This window comes from Pyrus communis, chromosome 16, assembly GCF_041283825.1.
Source record: "Pyrus communis isolate YQ-2024b chromosome 16, ASM4128382v1, whole genome shotgun sequence".
NCBI lineage: Eukaryota > Viridiplantae > Streptophyta > Magnoliopsida > Rosales > Rosaceae > Pyrus > Pyrus communis.
In genome coordinates, this window is record NC_142580.1 from 4,648,945 (window position 1) to 4,670,282 (window position 21,338).

At 38.3% G+C, this 21,338-nt stretch overlaps 3 protein-coding genes and 1 pseudogene across 4 annotated transcripts; 2 read left to right on the forward strand and 2 right to left on the reverse strand.

Annotated features, from left to right (window-relative positions):
• Positions 1–62: 62 nt before the first annotated feature.
• LOC148689849 (uncharacterized) lies at positions 63–3,938 on the reverse strand. The gene is made up of 4 exons (XM_088687999.1): positions 3,802–3,938; positions 900–3,337; positions 546–755; positions 63–437 (listed from the first exon to the last, which is right to left on the reverse strand). Exon 2 carries the CDS (start codon positions 3,225–3,227, stop codon positions 981–983), a length of 2,247 nt encoding a protein of 748 aa, XP_088544125.1. The 5' UTR covers positions 3,228–3,337; positions 3,802–3,938; the 3' UTR covers positions 63–437; positions 546–755; positions 900–980.
• Positions 3,939–5,390: 1,452 nt separating this feature from the next.
• On the forward strand, positions 5,391–6,876 carry LOC137731817 (uncharacterized). Its single transcript, XM_068471048.2, has 2 exons — positions 5,391–6,576; positions 6,703–6,876. The coding sequence occupies exons 1-2, from the start codon at positions 5,706–5,708 to the stop codon at positions 6,750–6,752; spliced, it is 921 nt and encodes a 306-aa protein (XP_068327149.2). The 5' UTR covers positions 5,391–5,705; the 3' UTR covers positions 6,753–6,876.
• Positions 6,877–7,004: 128 nt separating this feature from the next.
• On the reverse strand, positions 7,005–10,828 carry LOC137731818 (hydroxyproline O-galactosyltransferase GALT6-like; annotated as a pseudogene). The gene is made up of 7 exons (XR_015957923.1): positions 9,710–10,828; positions 9,267–9,499; positions 8,898–9,188; positions 8,692–8,820; positions 8,431–8,604; positions 7,648–7,755; positions 7,005–7,557 (listed from the first exon to the last, which is right to left on the reverse strand). The product of XR_015957923.1 is annotated as a hydroxyproline O-galactosyltransferase GALT6-like (transcript).
• An 8,001-nt stretch (positions 10,829–18,829) lies between these two features.
• On the forward strand, positions 18,830–21,312 carry LOC137732233 (glycerol-3-phosphate acyltransferase RAM2). The gene is made up of 2 exons (XM_068471536.2): positions 18,830–19,746; positions 20,192–21,312. Exons 1-2 carry the CDS (start codon positions 19,135–19,137, stop codon positions 21,092–21,094), a joined length of 1,515 nt encoding a protein of 504 aa, XP_068327637.2. The 5' UTR covers positions 18,830–19,134; the 3' UTR covers positions 21,095–21,312.
• The last annotated feature ends 26 nt before the right edge of the window (positions 21,313–21,338 follow it).

Genomic DNA, 21,338 nt, shown 5'->3' on the forward strand with positions numbered 1-21,338 from the left:
TCATTACTTGTGTGTAGATTTCATAATTCACATGACGTGTGTACAGAAAATGGAATTCAAAATAAAAAACTAATGACTATTTTTTGTATTGATTTGTTGGTTTTGTTTGTAAACATACACAGTAACACAAGTAGCGGCAATCTTTGCAAAAAACAGTCATGTTACAAATCTATCGGGGGTTCAAAGCAATGGAATGGCTCGTTGAGACCAGAAAGCATTTCGGGGGCAGCCCGAAGTTTGCAATTCTTCCGAGTTCCTTCCGAGTCCTTCATTCTCGCTCGGTCTCCTTGGTCTTAAGTTGGCCCTTGAAGCGGTTGTATTTGCAATTTGCCCCTGGTGAAGCCGTATCAGCTTAACTTTTTTCTTTGCTGATTTTCTGGGATGCAGGCACTTCTGCATGTTGTCTGCTTTTACATCCTCCAACTTTACCAAGAGTGCTGCACCCAGCCAAAGTAGTTAAGATCAGAAGAATGCTGACATAACATTTCTAAGCTGCATGGAACGGTTTCATGTGAAATCATGAAAGAAGAAAAATCTGCACATACCAGGAGGTTCGTGTTTACAGAACATTTGGGCAGTGATGAAATCCAACAGAACATTTGAGCGAAATAGCCATCTTGAGATTGCTTGGATCTGTTTACGGAACAGCCCTACTACTTAGGGCCCAGCTTCATCTATCTTTGATTTCGTATCAAATGTTCGATAGCCAGGTACACACGTAGGTCCCTGGCTAACAAAGAGTAATAGCTCATAACCTGCGCAGTATAGATTCATCAAGTAATGGGAAAAGGTCTAGAAATGATACCAATAAGAACTTACTAACATTTCAATATCATCATTTCGGAGAGGCTGTGCAATATCCTATATCATACTAAACACATCGGGATGAGAACTATTACCGTGATGATAATATCGCAGATGCGAGTCCGCAGGAACTAAAACTGAATTTCTCTCCAAGAGATCCCATTAGAGCAATTCTGCTACGTGTCTTCGTTCTTGGGCTTGCCAACAAGACAATTCTCTATAATTTCGTCGCAAAGATCAAGAGTAATGTCCATGTTCCCTTCTTCATAGTTCATATCAACAAAAATGTTGTATGTTTCTCTATCTGCAACCACACCATGTCTCCTCATTTCTTCGAATAGGTCCCTTGCCTCTGCAAATTTCTTTCTCTTGAAAAAACCCTTAATAAGTGCACTGTAACAACTTGACGTGGGAATAAATCCCTTCCCTGCCATTTCTTTATGCAAAAACCATGCCTCTTTCATATTCCTTGCCTTACAATGCCCTTTTATCAAAATGTTATAGGTGTTGCTATCAGGAATCACCCCGCCAGCACACATGCTCCTATAAATTTCCGTCGTAGTATGCATATTATTTCTAATGCAGTACTGCTTCATGAGAGAATTGTAGGTTGCGGCATTAGGCACTATACCCTTCTCCAACATCCACTTGAGTAGCCTCTCAGCATCTTCCACCATTCCTGACAAACAAAATCCATTCATCAGCACATTGAATGTGACAACTGTAGGTTGAAGCCCTCTATCAAGCATCTCACGCAGGACCTTCTGAGCCTTGGTCATGTCTCTCATCTTACAATATGCATCCATCAAAGTGGTATAAGTAATAGTATCAGGACAGGGCCCTGCAGCCTCCATTTGTTCCACCAATTTTTCTGCCTCCGCTATTTTTCCCGACTTACAAAGGCCGTTAATAATTGAGTTGTAAGTGCAGACATTAAGCTGAAGGCCCTTCCTACACACCTCATGAAGAAGTTCATTTGCTACATCTACCTCCCCTCTTTTACAAAGGCCATCAGCCAGTGCCGTATAAGTGACAACATTTGGGGTAAGCCCCATGTTAACCATCTGGTTGTGAAGAGAAAACGCCTCTATCATCTCACCTGCTTTGCAATAACCATCAATAAGTGCTGTATAAGTAACTTCATCTGGTTCTAATCCTCTGCTAACCATTTCATTGAAGAGCTTATCTGCTTCTGTCATCTTCCCTATTTGACAAAATCCATGAATAAGGGCAGTATATGTTATATAATCGGGGACAACTTTCCTACCCCGCATTTCGTCAAATAGCCTACTTGCAGCAGGAACATTCCCCGACTTACAGAATCCATCAATTAGAGTAGTGTAGACAACATTATCAGGAAGTATTCCCAAAACCATCATCTCCCTCAGTACCATTTCTGCTTCAGATAGTTTACCAGTCTTACATAGAAGGAGTATTATGCTGTTATAGGTATAGGAATTTTGCATCAATCCTTTTATTTTCATTTCCTCGATGAGCTTCAACACCTTCTGTAGTTCTCCAACATAACAATATCTGCTGATTAAAGTACTATAACTTACAACATCAGGTATACAACCCCTCAACTCCATTTGCAGGAGTAAATGGTGGGCTTCTTTTATTTTCCCTAATCGACAAAGACAATGAATGATAATATTGTATGATATGGTGTTCCAGTGAGAACCCACTTCAGGATATTCATTGAAAAAATTTATTGCCATCTCAATCCCATCAAAGGTGCTTGATAGCCGAGTAAGAAATAAATTACAGGAATCAACAGAGATAACCAACCCATAGCTCAACAATTTATCAAAAAGCTTTCTTGCTTCATTGAGCATCCCAGTTTCAACAAGGATCTGGAAGTAAACATCAAACACATGGGGATCTGAACCCCAATCCTTGTAAGTGTATATCAACCGATCAGAAAAGCGAGCGAATGAAACACTAACATCTAACTTGGGTTTTGCCCAAAAATTATGAATAAGCTCATGCGCTGTTTTAAGATCCTTTGATGCTGCAGCAATTTGTACAACGACACAGTGGGCTTCTAATGATGGGTCCCTTCGTAAGCATGCCCAGTCAAACAAATCCAACACTAGTTTATAGTCATTCTTAATATTCATGAGGACCCAAATAAGATGGTCAGACCTGAAATGAGATTCATAAGGCTTCAGAATACTGCAAAAAGGCTCAGAGCAGCGAAGCTTAATTGTGGTGGAGATGTGATGTACAAGTTCGGCATCTTTGATGGACGGTTTCTTGGGGGAATAGTCAGGAAAAGGCCTTGTATGTGTTGCTCCTAAGGAAATTCCATGACTCAAACATCTCCTAAAGATGAATAGTGAAGAATTTACAGCAAGATTTAAGCAAGGACGATGATAGGAGATCTGAAAACAACAGACTGACAAGATGGCTCGCCTCTTCATATCTACTCAAGGAACCCATCAAGAACAATTTTTGGGACCCTTTTCTAGTAATGCAGCGGCTTTCCTCCATTGAGAAGAACCAAAGCAAAGAGGTTGCTTCATCACATCACCTGTATGGTAACAATTAAACACAAACACTAAACATATAAAAACTCTCGTAAAACAAAATATAGCGCCTATACATCAAAGCATACATAACATAACCAACCTTTGTTCGTTCGCCGAACATCATTTACAAACAGAGAATTTCATTAAAATTCAGAGAGTAGCACAATTACATTGCATGGCAATACCTGAACAATGAACAAATTCTGATTGCAAAAGCAATAAAACCATTCAAGTTGCTACTATCTACATTGATTCCGAAACCGATAAAACGTTCAAAAATTTCATCAAATTGACATTCACAATCACACGCACACTCCGTCACTAACTAAAACAAATTAAAAGTGGTTCACGCATTCTATCAAACACTTGGTGAGCAATCAATAAAAAGTACTCAAAACTGAAAAATAAAGAAACAAGGTGGCAAAAGGGACAAGCTTTTGAAGCTGGGATGCATGAGAGGTGTTACCTTAGAAGTGGTCGACTGTGAAAAGCTCGAAAGCTTCCAACTTCCCAGAAACTTGTCTTCAGAAGGATGGCTGTTGCCTGTAAATATCTCGAGTTTCATTCGGCCTCCACTCTCCTCCGGCAGGTATTTAATTTTAGTGAGAGAAACAATACTGGATAAAGATATTTAACTGGGCCCTATATGTTTGGGCCAATTTATTGACATCAAATACCAAGACTTGGGCCGGGCTCAAAATGATAAATGAGTTTATAAAATATATTATTGTGTGTTTTAACTTGAACGAAAAAAACTTGTATGCAATTAGAACACATAGGTAGTCGATCTCAAGCTTACCATCTCCGAAAATTACACTACTAGCATTAGAGTTTGATTGTATTATTCTTCACTTATAAATAAAAGGTTTTCAGTTCAGCTCACTTGAATGACAAATTTAATACTTATTCATTGTGGCAAAATCATTGGGTGACTTAACTCAAATCTCTCTCTCCCTTTACTCTAATGGTAGGACATCATTGTACCAAAAAGAAAAACACCCAAACAAATAACGTCATGTGATAAACTTATAATCTTGCCACTCATCGTGATTGAGTAAGTTCTTCTCCCTTGATATAATTTCCCCTCTCACATGTACATGTAAAGTTCCCCTAAGGCAATCCACGACTTGCGCTTAACAATTTTTTTAGTTTGGATACCCTACCAACAGAACTATTCCCCAGTTACATATATTATTGGAAACTTATTAAGAATAAAATTCGTTATCAACAAATAATGTCTTCGATGATGACATAAATAATTTGCAAAAGTTCAATAAATGGAGGAGAAATCATCATTGCTGCATTTTCAATCCGGTTTAATTCCAGAACACCATGCTTTTGATCTCTCTTTTTTTTCTGATTTAGGGCTGAAGTGGTAGTGGTGGGGAATATATACTCATTACTCCAAGCAAAAAGTTGAGTTTGTGAATGGAAATTCAAAAAATATATAGAAAGCCAGGGCTACAATTGCTTTGGGGACGAAACTATGGGTAGGTAGCCGTATTGGGATCTCAAATCACAAAAAATATATTACGTTTGAAAATGCTTTTGAAAAGGTTAAAAGTGATTTCAGATAACTAATTAAGGATGCTTAAAGTAGTGCATTTGACAAAAACAAATAAAAAAATTTCGGATTCTAAAAACCGGTGTCGGCGTTTTTAATAAAGTACTTTCAAGCATAAGTGCTTTCTACAGAAGCAAGTCGATAGTTAGGGTTACAAGCCATGTGAGTTATGTGACCAAGAACTGCATGGTGAATTAATATTGATTCCTAGACTGTTCATCGGATTAAATGGTTATTAACTTATTACTTCGTGTCTCCATTAATTAAATTATTGTTCGAGATGTCATTTGAGAAGGAGGGAGATAATCAATTCAAAGGTAGGCAGGGGGAACAAAGGCATCTGTTAAAAGGGAAAAGAGAATCACGGAACATCTAAAGCTAGCTAGTATTCTGGCTAAGTGGGTATGAACATTTAACTTTGCACTTTAGGTATCGAGTTTGATTCCGGACTTCCTCTATTTCACTGGAATGAAGAAAACAAAAACAAAACTAGCTACTGCCAATCGAAAGTGTTGATGACATCTAAAACTACATGCTCCTTCTTTTCGGCGAAATATTAATACTTGTATCATCTCAAGTGATCGTCTGGTATACTATTTTTTTAAGTATACCTTACACTAGCTCGACATTAGTTGAGATGACACAAGTAGTTTTATTTATTGAAAACCTCTAGGCCCGAAACTGTAAACTCACTAAGCTTTCTTGTTCCACTTCATAATATATATAGACACCAACACAGCACCAAGGCCTCACTTCACACCCTCTCATCAAACTAATCATTTTCTCCTCTCCAAACTCACAACAATATGAAGTTTAGCTCTCCTTCAACACCAACTCTCTCCATCACCTTCCTCTCCATCTTCCTCCTCCAACTCACCTTCATCTCCTCCCAAACCTGCCAAAGATCCTGCGGCGAACTCCCCCTCAAGTTCCCATTCGGCAGCGACCCCGGCTGTGGCGACCCGCGCTTCAACCCTCACGTGTCGTGCAGCCAGGGAAACCCCATCTTCACAACCCACAGCGGATCCTACCCCATCACCCACATAGACTACACAAACAAGGTCATGTACATCTCAGACCCCTCCATGTCAACATGTTCATGCAAACAACAATCCAAAGGGTTTGCCCTAGACTGGGACGCACCCTTCGATTTCCAAGACGACAACGTTTTTGCCCTACTCGACTGCTCACTTTCCACCTCTCCAATCTTCCAACAAAACTCCCTATACACTGACAAAAAAAACAGCTCAAAAATCACCCTATGTGCCAACCAAGGTGCCCCGATTTGTAGCTACTTGTACTCATGTCAGGCGATCAGCACAATCAACCTCCCGACATCCACCTGTTGTGTTTACACGCCGGTGGATCTCGGGCCGGCTTTCGAGATGGATTTGGAGAAGCTGCAGTGCAGCTCTTACTCAGGGTTTTACAGCTTCAACGAACGTGAGTCTGATCCTAATAGTTGGAAGTACGGGATTGCCCTCAAGTACAAGTTTAGTGTGAACAACGAGTATCCGAGTTCGTGTGCTAATTGTGAGAGGAGTAATGGAGTTTGCGGGTATTATGGGAATTACAACTCGTTTATATGTAATTGCCCCAGTGGGATCAACACCACCAATGATTGTTTCTTTGGAGCTTCATATAATTACGGTTCAAGGCTTCGATCGTGGCAGATTGGTACGTATTCAATCTCTCCTTTTACCCTTTTGTTGTTTCATTTTTCAAAATTTTTATTCACATTTCAAGACGGTACAGAGAGTAGACTGGTCTAATCAACTTAGTCTGTTTGTGATGTTTTTGCAGGGACTTGGTTAATCTATTGCTTGGCTTGGTTATTGCTTTTGGTAGTGTAGATTGTGAAATTTCGTAGATGGATTTTAAAGTTCAAATGCAAGTTGAGGTTTGAACTTTTTATGAATCCTATAAAATTTGTTGAGATTCAACTTTTTGTTGTAAACTGTTGAGATTTCTCCTCAATGTTCGTAGCGATAACTAGGTTAAGCCAATTAGCTAAACCAATGTACGTGTCATCTTGCCTCGATGTTATATAAAAAATAAGATAAAAGAATTCAAAAACCCAAAGGAAATGGCATATAAAAAGAAGATTAGGGAATTTGATTCCATCTTTTTGTAGCATTATCACCACTCAGAAAGAATCAACTTTCATTACAAAGGCTCTTTCTGTATCCACATTTACATCACCACATATGGTTGGCTAGATTCTACAGGGGCAGAACAGTAACTTTCTCCATCTAACTTCTTTACAATTGTAAAAAGGGTAAATGAGGGACCGAGAAAGCAACCTAGGTGAGAAAAATTTGACACAGTTAACCCCCACCGGATATTTACAACGGTATACTATGACGGCAAAACTTGTTTCTCTGTATTCCTCTTTTCACATTCTTTATACTGTAAGCAAGAAAATGTTGATCAATGCGTCATTACTGGTCATCGCATATTGCAGCACTGGGGTTTCCCTTGTTGTTGCAGTTTGTCCCACATGCATATCATTTGTCTCGGAGATTGGTAATGCGCGGTGTAATAGTTGTCGATGCACCCAAACTGGCAGAACTTCCAGCTGTGCACAGACTCCACCGGTTTAGATTTGTTGAACTGCTCCACCCACATTCCCATGCTCACATCTTCCATCTTGTACAACTGCACAGAACAGAAGTTAATTTAAAGATATGGAGACCTGTACACGGACTACAGATGCTAACAAGAAAAAACAGTATTTTCATGACATACTCGCAACTTGTGCTTCTCAAACTCGGATACGATGGATTTTGCTATGTCAGAGGAGATTATGTATCCTGGACCATTTGCATAGGGTGGATAATCTTCTTCTGGCCATTCCTGGTGCTCACCAAGGAAAAATATGAAGGATGAGAGATTGCTCATGACACAACCCATATACGAATTCTATATGAACGTGAACTAAAAAGTGACACCTTTAAATGACATATTGATTGTTAGGAGCTAAATACTATCTAATTCTTATCACCAGTCACAATTGCAGACGACAACATACGCAATGAGGCAAATGACAATCAGGTAGATAAGAAAACCGAATAAAATATTCACATTAAAAGCTAGAGTTTGGTAAGAGTATTAAGGCTGTCAAATTAATGGTGGTTCCTCTATCTCCTTTTTTAAGTAAAAATTTGTTCCTCTGTCTCTTGATTGCTAAAAAATATTACTCTAATCCAAAGCATCAACACTCAACTAAGAGTAGTCACAAACAGAATTTACCAGAAAACGTATTAACATGAGGCACAAGATCAAAGCTAAGCATTCGAAGATAAACTTGTAAATCACAAGTTGTAAACATTTGTCCTTAAAATCAGAGAAAAGAATGTTAACCACATTAAGCAATATATTTAAAGGACATATACAGCTTGAGAAGATCAGAATTACTTAATGGTTTAGAGAATACCAGAAAGGACTTACAAACAGTGAAGTTGTACATCAATCTCAAGTTTGTATAATTTGTTGTTTAGAATCATTGGTGAAGAGCAGAAGAATGCATACCTCATATGTCACTGCCCATTTACCATGGCGAAGAGGGTTGTGGTGGTAGTTCATATTTCCAATATAGAAGCTTCTATACCCATGAACTTTCCGTGCTTCCTTGAGCACAGCATCCACCCTGACAAATGTGTCATCATCGCACTTCATGATATACCTTGCAGGCACAGTGCGAACCTGTAAAGAACCACATACATTGATGTTAAGTATATCCATAAGAAAAAAATAAGTACAGCCAATTTGAAGTCCAGTTATGAAGCTTACCCCATATTCACAAATTGCAACAGTCTTCAATACTACCAGATCATAGTTATCCATATAAGGAACTATAACAATGTCCCCATAATAATATACTTCTTTCATAAGCTCTACATTTATGTCCTTTCTTCCATGCTGTCAAAATATAATTCCAAATACTGTAAATACTTGACATTTATCAAAGCACAAAACAAACATTCTACATTCCTTACCAGTGCTACAAAAAAAAGAGCCACAACACGCGAAGATTTGATTAATTTATGCTGCATCCAAGACTTTCTCACAGCCATACGCTCCGCAAAATGGTTGCCAGCAGACAGAATGCCAACAAACAACTCTACATGCCCATAGGGAAGAAACGGAGCTTTCCACTTCGTAACCATTTCAAGGTGCATCCGAGGCGAAAAACTAGGATGTGATGTGGGCAAGGAGGCTGCAAGCACAGAGTGCACATCAATGTCTCCATTTACAGATAGTCCGGTAGCATCCTCAAGAACAAATCCCTGTCAATCCGTGAATAAGATTTTAAGATATTCCGCATTCCTTACATTGTAGGTTAATATCACAACACAAAGGTACACAGTGCGATAAGGGAAAGAAGTGACATGCCTACCATCAACATTGATATGGAAACCTTCCAAACCAGCACTTACAGTAAGAATAAACAGCTTTCCCTCTGAAAAAGGGTATGGCCAGTCTATGGTCACCTTCTTTGTTCGTCCTATCAGCCTGTTCAACCATCATGTGACCTTCAATTCTTCCGACTTATTGTCATCGTCACGAATCCATTTCTCACATTTCACCTGTCCATCAACTTCACAAAACAAAAGAATCAGAAAACACATAACAATCTCACCAAATAATGGAATCGCAACCGCTTTATTTAGATCAGATTGGCACATCTAATATAATATACTCTTTACCTACCAAACTATAATTTAGTTAAATACAACCCAAAAACACAAAGACCCCTTATTTCTCAATTCATTAAGCAAAGCAATTAGAACACATTGAAGCCACCTACAGGTATCTTCATCAGCCAGGGACTTCCACCCCTCGCAGCGGAGGGCCGACCCCCATTGCATCCGGTAACAAGTGTTCTGCTCGATCACCGGCTTCCCACTCCAATCCCCCTTCAACCTCGGATTGAAATGCAGTATCCTCGGCGGGTCCTCCCCCTCCACGTTCTTCAAACCCTGCAACTCCATCATAAACTGAGAGACCATCACCGCCTCGTCCCCCTCCTTCAGTATCGCAATCTTCGGGTCGTACTCCGAGTGGGCCCACCTCGGCGTGCCCACCACCGTTATGTGAGACCCGAGAGTCATCCCGCAGGGAATAACCATTACCCGTTTCAGGGACTCGAATTGGGACCCGGACAGAAAAAACGAGCCCGGGCACGGATCGGAGCGGTTCTCGGGCTTGGTCTCCAGGTCAGACTCAAGCTTTCTGGCCTCAAGCTCCGCCCACAGCTCCTTCCCAGCTGCCCAAGCGCTCTTGGTAGTTCTGTGAAGCTCGGAGACTTGGTCCTTACTGACATTGCCGCCGAACAGAGTGTCCTCGAACACCAAGCCGGAAACTTTCTTGACCTCCCGCATTTGCCGCTGGGGAGTCCGGTACGGTGAGCCGCCGGAGACCCGAAACGTGTCCCCCGCCGGCCTGCTCGGGGCGTCCCTCTCGCCCATTTCCTCCTCGCTCTCGAGCCAAAACGTCATGGGAAATGCGTCCTCCAGTGTCTCGAGCAGCCCGTCGTCCAAACCCGACGACCCGAACCCGGATTTCAAAACATGGGGTATTTTGAAGCTGATCAGGAGCAAGTAGACGAACACTGCCCCAAATAAAACCTGAAACATTCTGAGTCGACTCGGCGGCAGCAAGGAATCGAACTTGCGTCGCTTCATTTGGGTACTTTTATTCCCACAACACCCCTCAAAATTTTTGCCCTTTTAGGACAATGGGCATAAAACGATCACCGGCACTGATTTTCTCTGCTATGCTGCTCCTGCTGTAAACCCTAAATTTGAAGAATTTGGGGAAAATCAAGGGTTAATTCGCACCCACAGGCAGAGAGAAAGCTTGAATTTTTCAGACATTAGTCTTTGGCGAATTGACGCCTTTGAATTTCTAAATATTGTTTAGTTTCAGAATCCACAAGAGTGTAACCGCGCCGTTTTACGGAACTAGCTTACAAAATAAGTCCGACATGGTGTCGGCACGTGGTTAGAGTAATTTTTTTTTTTTGTAATTAATTATTTATTACAAAATAAATGATGTGTTATCTACACATTATTTTTTACTTTTTTTTCACAGTCATTGTTAATTTATATCCTTTAATATTCTTTGATTCATTCGATCCGACGGCCGAAAATTCAAAGAGTATGAAAGAAGTAAAAATGGTGTGTGTGGATAACACACCCCTTTTAATAATTATTTAAGTTGGTGTTATTTAGTTGGGGTGCAACTTGAGTTGGGTCAACTGGTATCCCATCATGTCCTACTTGATTTCAAATTCGATCGGTCAGATTAGAACGAAGAAAAAACTTGCCCAAATCCAACCGGACCTCAACCCAATCACCTTGAGTTGGCTTGGGTTGATGTCTTTCCCGCCCATGTCAATCCAAACACAACCCGATTTTAAGCACAAATTCGTTTATGCACATAATACCCATCTCACTTCATATTATATAAGTTATATATAAATTTTTGAATGCTAATTTGATATTTATTGTCGGTTTTCATATGGATAATGAATGAGAGTATCACTTTTACATTGCTTTTGGTTGAAGCTTTGGTATGCGTTTTATAATTTAATTTTAATTTTGCATGGTTGAAACATTAGAAATAATTTCCAAGTTGTTTGTTTCAACTTTTGTATGAATGATGATATGTTGGTTCAAATTTTTTTTTTAAATGCAAAATCAAGTGTTATAAGATTGAACTGGATAAAGTTAGGCGAATTCAAACCCGAATTGTGAAGGGTTGGTTTGACCATCCAACCTGCTTAACCCACCTGAGTTACACTCCTACTATTCACACACTTCTTTTTTATTTTTTACAAGAGAAATGTCAAGAAGACTCTTTCAAAAGTAGAATTTTTCATAGACTATATGTCACCTCATGTTTTTGGTACAATATTTTATAATATTAGCACAAGAATTGACGTTAAATTATTAGGTGACAGATAGTCCATAAAGAGTCTCACTTTGAGAGAATCTCGTTAGCATTTCTCTTTTTATAATCACAGTTCAATTTTCAATGTCAAATTGAAGAAATTTACGATGATCAAATAACATAAATTAATTATAAAAAAATAAATAAATTTAGGGTAAATTACATTTTACCCTTTTAAGTTTCGTTACAATTACAACCTCATACAATATTTTTAAAACATTTTTATCTCATACATTGAGTATTTTTTTTCTTTTTGTTAAATTTCATACAACCGTTAAAAAATCTATTAAATTAATCGTTAAGTGATGATGTGGCAAATATGGAGTCCTCATTTGTGATGACGTGGCTGCCACATTTGTGTCACATGACTAAACACTTAATTAAAAAATTAAAAAATTAATTAAAGAAAAATTTAAAAAAAAATATTTCCAAAATCCCCTTCGCCCACCACGCACCCCCTCCTCCCAAAAATCCCAAAATCCCTTGAACCCCTTCCCTCATCCCCCTTCAGTCGCCTACTCCCTCATCTCCAGCCCCTCCTCTCTTCTCACTGTCGTCTCCCTCACCGGAGCGTGGATCTTCCTTTACGCACGCCGATCGCTGAAGCAGCCTCTAGTGGTCCTTGAGCACATGGTCTTCTGGCTGGGCATGGTGACGTTGATCGCGATCTTGGTGACAAGCTGGGTGGCGGTTTTGACTCTCCGGACCTTGACGAGTTCGGAGACTCCGGGGACTATATAGATTTGGCTACGGGTTTGGGCGGTCTGCCGGCGAGCTATCTTTGGGAGATTTTGAAGAGGTTGCCATCGCTGGGCCTGTTGTCGGCGGCGATGCTGTGCAGGGGGTGAAGGGAGACGACGAGGAGGTTATGGAAAGTGGGGGAGGTGGGGTGGGGTGGGATGGGGTGGGTTTTTGGATGGGAGGGGAGGTGAAGAAAGTGGACGAGAGGGAGGTGGGTTTTTAAATGTATAAAAAATTATTTTTTTTGCATAAATTTGTCAGCCATGACGGCATAAATATTGATCTCATATTTGCCAAGTCATCACTTAACGGATTTTCTAACGGATTCATGAAATTGAAATAAAATGATAAGTAAATGTATGAAATTGAAATGTTTTAAAGATATAAGAAATTGAAATTGATCCCAAACTTAAGGGGGGTAAAATGTAATTTACCCATAAATTTAAGATGATCAAGTTTATATTTTTAGTATGAAAATTGTGCAAAAAAAATAAAGTGACGATGAATCTATGAAAAGTCTCATTGTTTAAATAGTCTCTTTAGACATATTTCAACCCTTGGAGTAAAACTCAAATTTTAGGTTCTAAATCTGCTCCAACCCTGAGGGCAAATATGAGTTTTAACCCAAAAATCATTTATTGGGCAACTTTAGGTCAAGATTCCCCCGAGTTAGTAGGGATGGTCCACTATATATATATATATATATATATATATATATATATATATATATATATTTGTTTAGTTTTATATTTATAAATTCATTGAATTCAACGGCTAAGATCTAATATGATCAAATTCAACGGTTGAAAAAAAAGATCTAACGGTTCAAATTTAAATCTAACAGTTAAAGTAACTGAAAAATAAATTCTTTATATGTTTCGTATTCTTTCATAGTGTTCCATGAGTTTCATGGTGTCGGTGTAGTGATTTTTTAATATTTATCGGAATCTAAATATTTTTAGGTTAAAATGTTTATAAAATTAAATTATGATAGTTTACATAATTTTTATTTAAAAAAAAAAAGTTACTTCAAAAAAATATTATCCTAAATTATTTCCTTAATAATTATGAACTAAAAATTTAACTCAAAATAATTGAAGTAAAAAAAATTATTTCTGAATTAAACTATAAATTTTTTGTGTTAAAAATTTAAATTTTAATCTAAAAATTAAAGATGGTCTTAATATTTCTCAAATTCAAATTTTGTAATGAAAACTATGGGGTAGTTCATAGAACTTCATACACCCTCGGATTCTTCACCTGTGGACCACTTGGTCACCTTTTTATTCTCTTTTTGAGATTTGTTCCCCTTCGTATAATAACAACAAAAAAATGATTAAAAGGAGGTTAGCAGAAAATCAAAACACGTAATCAGCAACGTGGCTTCAAATCGAGGATTTGGATTCCTCTTCAAAGCAAAGGTTTCTGAGTAAAATCTGGAAGCAAGTTGTTTCTCCAAAATTAAGTTGTTCACCTGGAGCCTTGTGAAGGAGAAATTACAAACTAGAAATAGGCTTAGCAAGTTTATAACAACCTTGGATAACAAATGTCTGTTGTGTAATAATCATGAGGAGGATCAGGATCACCTTTTCCTCCATTACTCGTATGCAAAACAGGTATGGAACTGCTCAAATGATGCTTTATTTTTAAATATTGACAGTAACCTCACGCGAGTGAATGGCTGTGTGGCTTACCACACAATGATAAGAGTACAATGAGTAGTTTAAGTAAAGCTCTAGCTATCTGCTGGCAAATTTGGAATACAAAAATGCTAGTATATTTACAAATGAGAAGCCATTTCATAATAGATATTTTACTCGCGCCATGAATATGGTTTTTACTTCAAGGAGAATTCAGGTCATGCAGATAAAGCATAAGCAATTGTTGAAGACAATTTGATTATTATTTTTGTGACGTGTGTTTTTTACTTCTCACACATTTTTTTAGTAATTTCTATCATTTGTTATTTTTCAATTTATTCGATCTGATAGTTAAAAATTAAAAGAATATGTGAGAAATAAAAAAAATGATATGTCACACCGCTTATTTTTGTAGTATTATAAGAAATTCTAAGTTTATTATCGCCGTAATAAAATAAAAAGTCAGCCATACGTCCAATTGCATGTCTTTTTCTAATTGTAGAAGGAGAAATTTTATTGTTTCTTTTATCCATGACAATTTTTTTTTCTCTATAACAAATAAAAACAATAAAATCAAACAGGTGAGTATGTGGCAAGAAAAATTCTCAAATACCGTTATAAAAATGATTTAGCAAATTTAATCTCAGTAAAGTTTTGTAATGTAACTTGATTATTTAGTTTTTAAGAGGAAACAAGTCGAACTTGATACAAATGTTTCTTTTTGTTCAAAATGAACTTTTGAGACCATTCAGGTGCGTCTTACTCCTCAGTGTGCGCCACTTGCATAAGATTCTATCAAGCATACAACTCTGTAAATTTTAAGTGAATTTCTTTGGAATATCAAGTAGGAATGACGAATGTATAACCTTCGATATAGCTTATAGGCCTTGGTTGAAACAGAACCAAACGAAATCGTTAAATAATAATTGGTTCGATGTTAATTTTGGTGTAACACAGGTCCACTATAGACCATGCAACTCCCTCATAAATAGAAAGAAGAGAGAAGTCTCTTGTCTTTTTATTAATCATTACAATATCGCATAATGTTACAATCCATTACATTATAATACGTTTTTTATGTTGGTTCCACAACCTACGTGCTCTATTACAGTTCACAACATACTTACAACGCTACTTTGCAGTTTTCAAAATATCAATTTATAGGTGGTACTTTGTCAAATAGAAACTTTTCAGCATCATGCAACTAATTAATTAGGTTGAATTCGTTCCCGTGGCTTAAAATTCATACAAGGATGAATCGATGAGAGTCACAATCGAGTAAGTTTTCTTTTTGGATTTAAGTCACGCGTACTACATGATTACCACATGTTTTTTTTTTTGGTTAAAATAAAAAGAGCCAACGGTGGCTTCACCTTTGTAGGCCTCCTTTCAGGGTCGGACAACCTCACAGAGATATTTCAGTCTTCTTCTAGTTACCATCATGTGATTCATGAGTATCAAGAATCGAATCCAGAACATATCATGTGAAATACAAACCTAGAATTCGTCCTAGACGATTAAGATCATCTCCAAAAGAGATATAAAAATACCACATAGATACATATCGGTAACAAATGATGTATCATTTACTCTAACCGAGATGTCAACACTACAAAACTAAGAAAAAGTAAAGGCCAAAACATTTGCATCTATTAGTTTAAAATAGGGGCAAATAATGAGGTTTTTTGCACCTAATAGTGAGGAGTGACGGATATTAGATTTGCACCTAAAAGTGGCATGGCTATTAGTAAATAAGGGCAAATAAGTACTTATATACGCCCCTAATACATTTTCTGCACGTAAGCTAATCTGGCGTGGAAAACATATTAGGTGCGGATATTTATAGAATTAGGGACGATTAATAATGCCCCTCCTTTATTATTTACATTTAAATATATCATTTAATTATATTTGATTTTTTACATTTGGTGTAGATTTATTCGCTCCAAATAAAATATAAATTAAAAAAAACATCAATATTATTTATAATTGATTTTAATTACCAAATTTACATTCATAATTTTAATAACCAAATTTAAATTCATATTATTAAAGCTAAATGCATTATTATTGAAATTTTAACATTACATGTTGTACATAAAATAAAGGTATAAAACTTGTCTCATAATACATAACGCAAATGTTTCAATAAAGCGTACATAATACAATATAAAAGTATCAAATTTGTCCCAACAAGTTAATAAAAACATATTCCAAGTACCACAAAATAGTACAAAACCAAAAGCATCAATTGTGATTTGTAGGAACCTTCTCATGTGGAGACATGACTTGTTGCAAAAAGTCTGTGTCATTAAACATTCCAGTAAACTCTCCAGGATGGTGATTGGTGAGGCATGGGATGGAACAACGATGGCTAGTATGGCTGGGGGCGATAAAATTGTGTTGATCGTGGATATGGATACAGAGGAAAATATTGATAAAGTATATTCTGACGAGATGATGAAGTATGTTGGGAAGGTGATTGGCACTGAGAGAATGACTGTTGTGAAGAAGGAGATTGACACTCAGAGGGAGATTGTTGTTGTGAAGAAGACTTATGTCGTGAGTGTGGAAGAAGACTGTGAAATCCCGTCCCTGGATTTCATTATTTAAAATTATGTATTTCGTATTCTTAGTTTTGACGCGTTTGAATTTGTGACGTATAATTTTTTTCGACAAGTAAAAGGATGAAATTACCCCGTGGATGAAACGGAATTCTATGAGGTCATATTTGATCCTTATGTATTTTTCCAGATTTCTTTACATATTTGGATAGTACTCGTCGATACGGACGCGTGAGCGCGAACGAAATGTAATTTGGAGTTATAACAAAATAGTTATAAATGAACAAAATTGAGGGCAAAATGGTCATTTGACCATAAATCTAAAAGGCTCCAAATTTGCTGGAGTAATGATCTGTGGTGCCATGTGTATGGGTGGGATGAAAAGAAGAGGAAAGAAAAGATGGTGGGGTGCTGCCAATCGGGATGAGGGGGTAGGATGTCAACCAATCAGAAAAAGAGTAAGGAAGAGAAATGAGGGAGAGACAACCACCAAAATCGGACCCCTGACCCGTTGAGAGGTCCGGAATTCCTTATACTCCGCGATTTCGTTGAGTGGTCTGGAATCCCGCTTGGTATTTTGGTTTCATTGAGTGGTCTGGAACTTGATGTTGTTGGATTTCGTTGAGTGGTCCGAAATCTCATTCTTCAGAGATGTAGGCTTTGACCTAACTGTGTTGCTCTAGCCCTGCAGTTTGGTGCATTGTATATATTATTGATTGATATGATTGTGGAATAGTGTTGGAAAGCATATGTGTGTGAATGACATACCTGTGTGCATGGCAAGATCACAATTGTTATTTGGCTTATGGTTGATGTGTAGTATGGTACTTTATGTTTTCTGCTAGAAGTATTTTACGAAAAGTTTAGAGTTTAACAAATGGTGAACTACGAATGACTTGATTCCTGTTGAGGGTTCGTAGGCAGTCTAACGAAGAGGTTAGATGTAGCCATAAAGTACACAAATGGTGAACTACGAATGGCTTGACTCCTACGATCTGTCAATTCCTCAACTTCTGGCAAGAGCGTGCTGATAACGTGTTGTAAGCCTATTTGATTGAACGATCTTAGGGTTTTGAGAAAGAGGGCCGGTGGCAATTAGAGAGAGGAGAGAGTGATTTAATTGTGAGATGTGTTTGTATCATCCCATTGTGCCTTTATTTATAGTAGTAGGATAGGTAAAAACCTTTTCCTTTACGATTACAACATTTAATAGGTAATCAACTCCGAATAGGAATATAAGATACATTCTCATATCTACTAGTATTTACACAATTACATTCCTATTCTAAATATGATTGCAACAAACTGGAAATTTTTGGTGAATTTTTTTGGCAGCAATCTTCCCACCCAATCCCTCTTTAATATTGGATGCTATTTTAAACGCACCTAATACTACTAATAGGGGCAATTAATATTTATGCCTCTAAAAGCTCATTAACAGATGCGATTCTTTTAATCTGCCCCTAATAATTCATTTTCCTGTAATGCAAAGATGACATGGAAATCAAGGCTAAGATGACATAGACAAAGAGATGTTAAATTTGAAGCTGCATTCAAATTTGATTTCTGTTATTTCCAAAAGCATTCCACTTGCCATACCTTAAATGGTAACATATTTAAGTATTATTTTATTATTTTAAACCAACAACAACTCAACTTTTATTATTTTTGTTTAAAAACACATAAATGAAACAATAAAATTTGGCATACCGGGTGGAAGAAAAATATGGACAATATGTCAAATTACCATATTAACTATCAAATTTTAATTTGATGTTTTGAATTTGACGTCTCCATTGAATATGCTCCAAGCCATCCCACTGTATTCCATGAATAATACATGTTGAGTAAGCAAAAATTAATTAATTATATACGTTAGCAGTTATCTGGTAAGGAAAGTCGCACTTAGCTTTTATACCAGATACGTATATGCATCTGTAAAATGCTCAACTACACACAAATAGACAAATGGCGTTGGAAACAAATAACGACAGCAGCAAATTGCCGCGCACGCAATTGCTGCTACTCCAAAAACAAGGGTCTCCGACCCTTGGATCTTCCATACATTACTAAGTTGCCTCTCATCAATGCCACCTTTTCCTCATTGTTCTAATCAATTGATTAGACCCTAATCCATATTTGTCACACACCCTGGCATTAAATTTTATGTTTCTCTATATATACCTAGCATGCACAACTTCTATTTCAAAAAAATATCTGGACGTTAAATCCGAGTTCAAATTATTTTTCCACTATTATATCATCAAGGTTTTAGTGTTCCAATATTTGCTATCTCTAACTTACTTTGTAACAACAACAAAAGTTGTTACAATATGACTACGACGACCTTCCCGACGGTTGATCAATGCACATCGGATGGACGGGAAAAGCACACGGTGGTCGCCGATATGGACGGGACTTTGCTTAGAGGCCGGAGCTCTTTCCCCTACTTTGCTTTCATTGCTTTTGAGGTTGGTGGGATACTAAGGCTCCTGTTCTTGCTCTTGGTTACACCACTAGCCGGACTCCTCTACTACTTTGTCTCGGAATCAGCCGGAATCCAAGTTCTCATCTTTGCAACGTTTGCCGGGGTTAGGGTTTCGGAGATCGAGTCCGTGGCCAGAGCCGTGCTGCCTAAGTTTTACTCGAGCGATTTGCACCCGGAGTCTTGGCGCGTGATCTCTGCATGCGAAAAGAGATGTATTCTTACTGCAAATCCGAGGATCATGGTGGAGCCCTTTTTTAAGGATTTTCTTGGATTCGACACCGTTTTGGGAACGGAAGTGGCCACTTATAAGGGTAAGGCTACAGGGTTTGTTTCCCCACCTGGTGTGCTTGTGGGAAAGAACAAGGCAGATGCTCTTAAGAAGGCTTTTGGAGATGTCCTGCCAGAGATTGGGCTTGGTGATAGGCACACTGACATTCCTTTCATGAAACTGTGCAAGGTTCGACAATTTTCTTGCTATTCGTTTTTAGTATTATTTTGTTTAATTTTAATCCTTAATCCATTCAATTTAGAGGAATTCTTGTGTCCGAAGTCTGTATAAGGCACCAAAATACAAGAAGTGTCACTATGAATATGTTATGAAAAATGTAATAAGGGTAAATATTACATGCCATAAGACATTTTTACAATTACTTTTTGTTTTATTTTAATTAATGTCATTAGGGTAATGCTAGGGAAATCAAATTTTGAGACTAAATTTGCAAACTAAATGATGTGCCACTAATAAGAATAAGCACGTTTATCGATGTGTAATTAATAAATTAATCATCAATTTCTATGTCCTTTAATTTTCAAAACTTTATCTACAAATTTAGCATTCCTAACATTATTCTTGTCATTAACTAAATTTACTTGAAACATGTAAATGTGAAAAATTGTTGCAGGAGGGTTACATGGTGCCAACCAAACCAAAAGTGGAAGCAGTAACAAACGACAAGCTACCAAAGCCCATAATCTTCCACGACGGCCGCCTTGTTCAAAAGCCAACACCTTTCATGGCGCTCCTCACTCTCCTCTGGCTCCCCATCGGCTTCTTCCTCGCCTGCCTCCGTATGGCCGCCGGGGCACTCCTCCCCATGCCGCTCGTCTATTACGCCTTCTGGGCCCTCGGCGTCCGTGTCACCGTCAAGGGCACCCCACCACCTGCCCCCAAAAAATCCACCAGCCACACCGGCGTCCTCTTCATCTGCTCCCACCGCACCCTCCTCGACCCCATCTTCCTCTCCACTGCCCTCGGCCGCCCCATCCCCGCCGTCACCTACTCCGTCTCGCGCCTCTCCGAGTTCATCTCCCCAATCAAGACCGTCCGCCTCAACCGCGACCGGGCCCTCGACGCCGCCATGATCAAGAAGCTTCTAGAAGAGGGTGACCTGGCAATCTGCCCGGAAGGCACCACGTGTCGAGAACCCTTCCTCTTGAGATTCTCCGCGCTTTTCGCTGAGCTGACGGACGAACTGGTCCCGGTGGCGATGGTGAACAAGATGAGCATGTTTCACGGGACCACCGCACGTGGGTGGAAAGGGATGGACCCCTTCTACTTCTTCATGAACCCGACCCCCGCGTATGAGGTGACGTTTTTGAACAAGCTGCCGGCTGAGCTGACGTATGGGGGCGGGAAGTCGAGCCATGATGTGGCGAATTATATACAGAGGGTTATAGCGGCCAGCCTTTCGTATGAATGCACCGGGTTCACCAGGAAGGATAAGTACCGGGCTCTTGCCGGAAATGATGGGACGGTGACGACTGAGAAGCCGTTGCTCAAGCCCAATAAAGTCATGGGATGCTAGCTTTATATTTGGGAATTATTTTTCAGATGTATTTAAAACTTTGATTTACTAGCTTATTTGAGTATACTTTTTCTAGCCTGGTTAAATGTTTATGTAGAAATAAATGGCACGGGAAAATAGAATGTTTACCAAGAAGAAAATATGTATTTATATTTTCCTATTGTTTATTTGGGAATAATCAAATTTCAAATGAAATTGATGTTTGATAAGAACAAAAAGTTTACCAGTTATTCTTATTTGGATT